The sequence below is a fragment of the Dermacentor andersoni genome, chromosome 10 (assembly GCF_023375885.2).
Source record: "Dermacentor andersoni chromosome 10, qqDerAnde1_hic_scaffold, whole genome shotgun sequence".
NCBI classification, from domain to species: domain Eukaryota; kingdom Metazoa; phylum Arthropoda; class Arachnida; order Ixodida; family Ixodidae; genus Dermacentor; species Dermacentor andersoni.
In genome coordinates, this window is record NC_092823.1 from 98,418,138 (window position 1) to 98,425,870 (window position 7,733).

At 47.5% G+C, this 7,733-nt stretch overlaps 1 protein-coding gene across 3 annotated transcripts; it reads right to left on the reverse strand.

The window, feature by feature from the left end:
• Window positions 1-73: 73 nt before the first annotated feature.
• On the reverse strand, window positions 74-5,329 carry LOC126544453 (uncharacterized). 3 transcript variants are annotated; one of them, XR_011890603.1, is made up of 3 exons: window positions 3,192-3,568; window positions 1,503-1,764; window positions 74-863 (listed from the first exon to the last, which is right to left on the reverse strand). XR_011890603.1 is itself a non-coding variant. In XM_050191785.3 (3 exons), the coding sequence occupies exons 1-3, from the start codon at window positions 5,058-5,060 to the stop codon at window positions 337-339; spliced, it is 1,272 nt and encodes a 423-aa protein (XP_050047742.2). In that variant the 5' UTR covers window positions 5,061-5,329; the 3' UTR covers window positions 74-336. The 3 variants fall into 3 exon arrangements, 2 of the variants coding, with proteins under 2 accessions (XP_050047742.2, XP_050047741.2); XM_050191785.3 differs by lacking the exon at window positions 3,192-3,568 and adding an exon at window positions 4,575-5,329 and having other exon boundaries at window positions 74-860; XM_050191784.3 differs by lacking the exon at window positions 3,192-3,568 and adding an exon at window positions 4,575-5,328.
• Between the last annotated feature and the right edge of the window lie 2,404 nt (window positions 5,330-7,733).

Here is a 7,733-nt window from a genome sequence, read left to right on the forward strand (position 1 = left end):
TATATATATATACACATACATTTGTACATACATACATACATACATACATACATACACAAAAAAAAGAAGTCTGTTATAATAAAAGTATATGTTTAATATATATATATTAGAGAGCTTTAGGTTAGGGGACACAAGCCGCATGTAACCGTTGGGGGACACAACACCACTGTGGGCCCTTCGCATTCTTTTGTGCTTGATTTAGGTTCTTTTGTACACCCAGTGGTTTGCGTCCCCCAACACTTGGGTGCAACTTGCATCCTCTTCACTAAAATTCTCTATTATGTGCTACATTACAGTGAGCATGTTACTTTTCTCAATTATAGAAGCTTTCTCTGCTCACTCCCATGGCTTCCTTGCACGGCACCTACGACGGCTGTGTGCGAGAATGTCATGCTTGTTGACAAACGTGGCCCTGCAGAAGTTGCACATGAATGCCTTCACGCGTACGTGTAGCCGTTGCATGTGCCTCATAATGGTCGAGCTCCTACCATCAAATATGTACTCGCAAAATGGGCACTTCGCCAAGGCGCTGTCAAGGTGAGATGTGAGATGACCCAGCGTTGCTGTCCAATCTGCACAGGTCTGTGAACACAGGACACACTGGAATGGTTCAGGCCACGGGCACGTCAGTACGTGGGAGGTTAAGGCCTCCAGCTCCTCGAACTTCAGTGAGCAAAATGTGCAGGCATAGGCAATCACTGCTGACCCTGCATTGACTATGGGAGAGCTTTCTGTATGTTTCCCCAAAGCTGCGTCAGCATCCATCCCGAGTATATAGTCCTCTTTTGTGATATTGTCAACTTCTGCATCTTGCTGCACTCCATTGTTGGTTCTCTTTGAATTACTAGGCAACAGAAGCACTGCTGAAAGAAAGCAAAAAGATTAGTCTGTTAGGCTGTGAAGGTGCTTTCAATATTTGTGAATGGTAAAGAGCAACACTTTTACAGATGAAGCATGCATTCTTCCAAACTCGACCTGAATTTGTTTGGCAGCAGAGAGTTACTTATTAGTAAAGCAAACTCAAGAAAGTTCCTCTTAATTTTTGGGTCCGAGCTGCCACATAAGTACACTATTATTCCATCAGAGTTTGAAGATATTTTCGTGTGTTAGAGCCACTTTTATATTCACTAATGCCAAGCAGATGCTGTCCAAATCTTGCAATATCACAAGGCTCCACTCATGGTAAGACTCGTGTTTGGGGCATTGCAGGTATGCAATTTTGAAATCCAGTCTAAGTTAACATTTCTTTTTTGTGCCCCCATAAATACATTGTTGATGATGATTATTCACTTACAATGCTTTGAGGGTGTACCTTTGCTTCTACTTTGTTGTATTGCAGGCATAAATAAATAGACACAGAAATACACATTAGACAAACGCACCATTACGTGTTCGCAGTACTGTATTTTTGTCTAAAGTGCCTTTGTTTGTGCCCGTTCGTCTGCCTGCACTACAACAAAGTAGAATATGCCGTACTACTGAGTCCATGTAGCCACTCTTACCTTTTTTTGGCAGTGGCAGTTCCAGCAGTGGAGAGGCACAGCAGCTTTCTTCCAGATCATCAGACTGCGTCCACCTGGAGACCTTCAGAGTGAATAACTCAGTCTGTGTTGATTTGGAGATGGCTTCCTCACACCATGTGGACTTGAAAACAATGTCTGCTTTCTGGTTGCACTGCGTAGCAGCATCCCCTTGCATGACTGCGGTGGAGCTTGCAGGCACTGACCTGTGCCTACTGCAATCCGCAAGATCTAGCTTTATAACCTAGACAGAGAGAGAGAGAGAGAACATACAATAAAGCATTAAGCATCATATTGTTACAGTGCATTTGGACAGGACCGTGCGTACAAGAGGGAGATGAAGAGGAAGTGGCAGACTGTCTCCTAGAGCTGTGACATTTGTACCAGCCTGCGCAATTACCGCTAACTTTTGCCTATGTAAATAGCTGTAAATACATTTGTACATCGGGCTTTCTCTTCGTAGCATTTGGTGAAGGTACGGGGTAACGACTCTGAATGGAACTTCGCAGTAGCCGTCGCTTCGGTTCTTCACAGATATCGCAGGAGACGGTGCCTAGTTCTGCAATGCCTGTGTCGACTGTGCCGCGTGCATGCTGCGTTATCCAGGAAACTTCTGCGGCACCGATGGCACCACCGTCAATGACCGGCTGGAGATGTATGAGCGGAGGTAAACATACTCCTTCACAGACTCTAGAGGCTGAATGGCGATCCTGAACTCTTGTTCTCATGCCCGGCTATTCGTCGTTATCTTTGTCTTCTGCATAATAATCTTCAACCCCACTTTTGCAGTCTCTCTGTTAAGATGCTCAATCGTTTGTTGCTACTCGTCTGCAGTATTGCTGAATAGATAAATGTCATCAGCAAACCGATGGTTGCCAAGATATTTGCCGTCGATCCTTACTCCTAAGCATTCACAGTTTAATAGCCTGAATATTTCTTCCAAGCATGCAGTGAATAGCATTGGAGAGATTGTGTCTCCTTGTCTGACCCCTTTCTTTATAGGTATCTTCCTACTTTTCTAGTGCAGAATTAAGGTAGCTGTGCAATATCTGTAGATATTTTCCAATTTATTTATGTAGGTGGTCTGTACTCCTTGATTACGTAATGCCTCTATGACTGCTGGTATCTCTATTGAATCAAATGCCTTTTTGTAATCTATCAAAGCTATAAAGAGAGGTTGATTTCTCAATAAAAGCCTATTTGACGTCTCCTTATACCACTTCATGTTATATTTTGTTTTGATGATCTCCCAATGCTAATGAATCTACATTCTGCTCTTAGGTTTACTTCCAGCCTTGGCCATGTTTCAACCCAACTTTGCATTTCTGAATGTAAGCCCCAATGCCATTACATTGTTACACCTCCGCAGCGGTCTTTTAATAGCCGCATTTCCTCGCTAAACGTGCATTTCAGCCTTCCACCCTCCAGTACACGATGCGGAGCGAAAGGCGCCCTCACCGCGTCACATCCCTCTCCCCTACTGGGGAGGGAGAGTATGGATTGTTCATTTCGGCTGTTGCTGAAGTGCTGATTGGCTGGGTTGGGGTACCAGTGAGATGGGAGACAGGCGCCTTAAACCAGTCTCCTTCTCACTGGCACAGATCCAGCCAATCAGCGGAGGCCGAAATTGACACTAATACCCCCCCTCCTTAATGAATGACCAATACTTGCCAAACTGATATCTGGCTACTATCGGAGATTCTGAATCCATGTGTTGCGACTGTCGCTGTGTTGACAATGCTACAGGATCGTGCGTGCTGCGTAGGAAGGCGGCTGGACTGTGAATTAGGTTGGGAATGCTAGACGACCAACACGGAAGTCCCACGATCACACCGATAAGGCAACACAGAGGTCCTTCTTCGGCCGGTTCCTGGCTTACAAATTCACAAACTCCATGCAAGCTCCCTACTCGCCTACACTCGGCCACCATAGCTGTTGCTTTAACGCTTGGCTTGGCTTGGTCATGCTAGCCGAAGAAATTCACGAGCGCCTTCACGACAGCGTACGGAAAGCATGACAAGATTGGGCATGGCCACTTTGACAGCGATGTAGGCGTGCTTTTTATATTGCTATCATGATTGCTATTCATTTTCGTGCAACGTTGGTGGTAAGAGCGACGCTCCGAACTCGTTATCACTGAAATCAGGCGATCGACCGAGCGCGAACGGTGGCCTAATATGAGCGACTTGCGCGATCGCACCCCTGAAATTAAGTGGAAGGTATCGCTTCAAAATCGCGGCCTTCCAGTGACTTCATCGGGCGGCTACGGATAGAAGAACCGAGAGAGCTTGGGAACTCCTTTCCTCGTAGCGATATCGAGAGCCCAAACTGCGAAGCATTCTTGTTCGAGTCAACCCAGTTTTTGTACGTGCATCTGGTGCCTGGCCTCTTTCGCGATGCAGTCAGTAAAAAGAAGCAAACCACGGTTTGGATAGTCATCGTACATGGCTTCTGTCACGAAAGAAAGTACGTAGAAATGCATAACTAGCCATGACATTGATGCGCTTTTAGAGCGCACGCATGAATTGTCGTATCTAATGAAAAAATTAAGGCCAGCGCTGTTCCGTGAAAACTGTTGGAACAGCGGAGCTGTTCTTTAAGTTTTCACGGAGTGGAACACTGGCCGTAGCTTTTTTTAAGTTTGCGTCGTATCTCATTCATTATCGGGGCGTTCCGTCTGTGTTGTTGGTCTTGCCTCGCCATTGAAGCTTGAGTTCCTTCCATGTTCCTATACCTATACCGTTCTCCTGACGCCGTTGTCGCCGCTTACACCGCATGGGCACGGCTTTGTGATTGCTGTTGTATACAGCGAGCGGCGCACATATGTCGGCTGCAGGCCAGTCACGTTCGTGAAGACCACAAGTCAACGCAGGTGCCCCTAATCGTAGTTGGCTGCTTGCCCTACGCATTGCTAAAACACCTTAAACCAAACACTATGCGCGCATGTACTGTACAATCCAGTTCTCCCGTAAAATGTTGATGTCGAAATCCTCGACAACTACTACTACACTTTAGTTGGGTCAGGCTACTGTCGAACCAAAGTCTATCGCACACCTTGCAGCTTTGCCCAAAATGCCATTCCAAGAATTCCATCTTGAACCGCCCGTCGGCGCCGCCGGTAGGAATCTCCCTCCGGTGGCGCCCTTCAGCGGCCTCACTCTCGCGAAGTCCAGGAACTTTGTTCCGGCGCTGGCGATGTGTTTCCGCATCCCTGGCGCGCACTTCGGGGTCGGCCTCTCGGCGCTGCCTTTGAGATTCTGCCTTTCTAGCTCGCAGCTCCGGGTCGGCTTGCATCCGTTGCCGTTCAGCTTTCGCCTTTCTAGCTCGTAGCTCCGGGTCGGCTTGCATCCGTTGTCGTTGAGCTGCGACTTCTCTTGCATATGCTTCGGGATTAGCCTCTCGGCGAAGACGTTTAGCTTCGGCTTCTCTTGCGCGGACTTCGGGGTTGGCTCTGCGACGGCGGGCCCGTTCCCGCGCAAGCTTTCGCTGGCGATCACGTCGGGCAGCTTCTTCCTCGGGAGTATAAGCAGTCTTGGCCATTCTCGAAGAACGAATGCGCAGCAAGAACGGACTTCTTTTATTGTTTATGACCCACCGAGCTTCTCATTTATTGGCCTACTTTTGGCAAACGCGCATTGGCTGCCGCACTCGCCCCCCTTCGCGCAGCGCAGCCGTCTGCCTCACTCTCGCCCCTCTCGGCGCGGCGCATCTCACTCTTGCCCCCTCTCGCTCCCAGGTCACGTGACCAGCGTGACGCCAAGCAGCACGACGGTACAGGGTCGACCAAGAACAGCTCCTCTGTTAAAACGGTGTGGTGTGTACAGTGTATGCGATCGTTGCTTACTCCATCATCATTAGGAAGAGTTTTTCGTGCTCCTTTTTTTCTATGCACAGCTATTCAGTTCATTCCAGATGTATTTCTTTCATATCATATATCTGTTTCTTCATTATAGCCGTGTTCGCTATATCAGGGAAGAAATACATGAATGCCTGTGGGAATGTAGATGGGACTGGCACTTTTCTTTACTTCTGTGGCCTGCAAGGGTTGAAGCTTGGTCGATTTCGTAACGGTGCGTTTTGATGCTGTTCACAGCTCGCACAGGTGGAGGAAAACGAATAGGCGTATTGAAAGAGTGTTATATACAATGCCACTGACATGTGGAAAAAGATGTGTTGGGTAGACTGGCAAATGACAGTTTGCATGAGCACCACAGTGTTCACAATGCTTTGGACGGTCATCTGGGCATTCACTGCTGCAACTGCGATTGCACACCTTCTTTTAATGAATGCAAAGTGATGGAAAAGTATCGGACCCACCTAGCTTGTGAAATTATTCAGGCTGAAATGATAAATAAGCTTGGTGATAGTGCACCTTCCGTTGCATCCTCAGAACACGAATTTCAATATCTTGCTGAATTTTGAGGCAATTGTGAGCACATGCAATGGAACATGTCGGCTGATGTGTATCAGTTGCTCTCCTTTGCCTTGTTTTCTTTTCAAAGGTGTATATATTCAATTCTTCATGAAAATAAAATCAACTGGAAGTCATCGCTCTTTTACTCTGCCCTCCTTTAATCTTCCTTAGTATATGTGCATTGTGAATACTAACAAAATCCCTACAACCGTTAGCTCACTGTATGCGGGTACACTATAACATTCCATTCTGTTGCATTCGGGTCACACTATATTTGTATTCCAAATTCTTTAGAACGACGTGGTGCTGTATTGTACTAACAGTTTTCAGTGAATGCAATGCAATATGTGCATCCGGTAAAGTGCAGTTGTCACTAACAAGCTCCTCAGTAGACTGTATCCGATTTTAATGTCCATTCGTGTTCGGCATAACATGGATGTATCTAATGATGTAAATAAACCTTTCTTTTTTACTGAGTAGATTCCATGCAAACTTTATATCCCCTTCAGCGACAATATGTTTAATTGTGCACATCAAATGTGGTACCACGTCGCGCGCCTGCCTTTGCTTCAAATGGAATGTAGCACCACGTGAGCACCGAGATATGCCTTCGATGATATTATGATAATGATCTGTGGCTGCACACTTTTCATCAGGCGGATGCAATGTTTACATCCTAGCTGAGGGAGAAAAAACAAAACACGTTGACACAGCACTTCACTGGTTCACAGTCCTGATTTGCGTCATTTTCCACCATTTTTGTAGTCCGTGCTTTGTGAAGGACATCGTGGTTGTGCGGCATCCATTGTCCGTTGTGAATCCAAATGCCTGTTGTATGCTGGTGTCCTCTTGTGGGTCTGGTAAGAGCTGCCTGTAGTGAAGGACGAAACGTTCAATTGTTTCAGTGTTGTCCACATGCCCTATATGCCACCACCTGGACGTCGGGGGTGGGGTCAAAACGCTGGCGGTATACAAGTGTGCGCAGTGCTCCCGCATGGGCCTCAAAGAGCAGAGCACTGCTGTCCCTGTTGTCATACGGGGGTTCCATGGTGATTTCTCCCTTGTGGGCTTGGTACAGTGCAAGTGTTGTTTTCGCCTGCATGCTAGTTCCCCACTGGGAGGTTCATGCCTCAGTTACCCACTCTCGCGCTGTTTGGTCGCTGCTTTGTCTGGTGTCATCAGCATGTGACCTGGGTATGCCATATTTCTGATAAAGGAACTGTATTCAAGTTCTCCACTGTCCCAATGCCCTAGAAGTACAGGTATCAGAGCACCTTACATGCCCAGCGAGTATCGCCCATGCAGCGGAGCGGTCGTGCAAAGCTAATCTTGCAACTTCTCGGGCCTTGAAAGAGGGCCATCCTGTGTCCCCCTGCAATGCCTCCACTGCAACGTGGCCATAGCATCCTAGCGCCAGTTGGCCAACCTCTCTCTGGGCACGCTCAAACCATGCTCGCAATGTTGCCGACAGATACAGCACTGCATTGGCGAATGTCGGGCTAGGCACGTACACTGCCTTCTATAATTCGCGCACCATCATGAAGCAACTGCACCCCCACAAACACTGTGTAAGATGTAGCTGGTTCATTGGAAGGTCTGCCTCAAGTGTGCCTCACGTTCTGCGTAACACCACTGGTGCTCGCCCTTGGTGCTGAGTGTAACACCCAGGTATAGGTAGGCCGTTGCTGTTGGGATGGTCTCATTGTCTGGTAGGCGGAGGGTCTCAGTGCAGTTTCCACTTCTGGGGAACCTCAGGACTGATGACTTCTTCGAGTTGAAGGCGAGGCCAAGGATCTTTA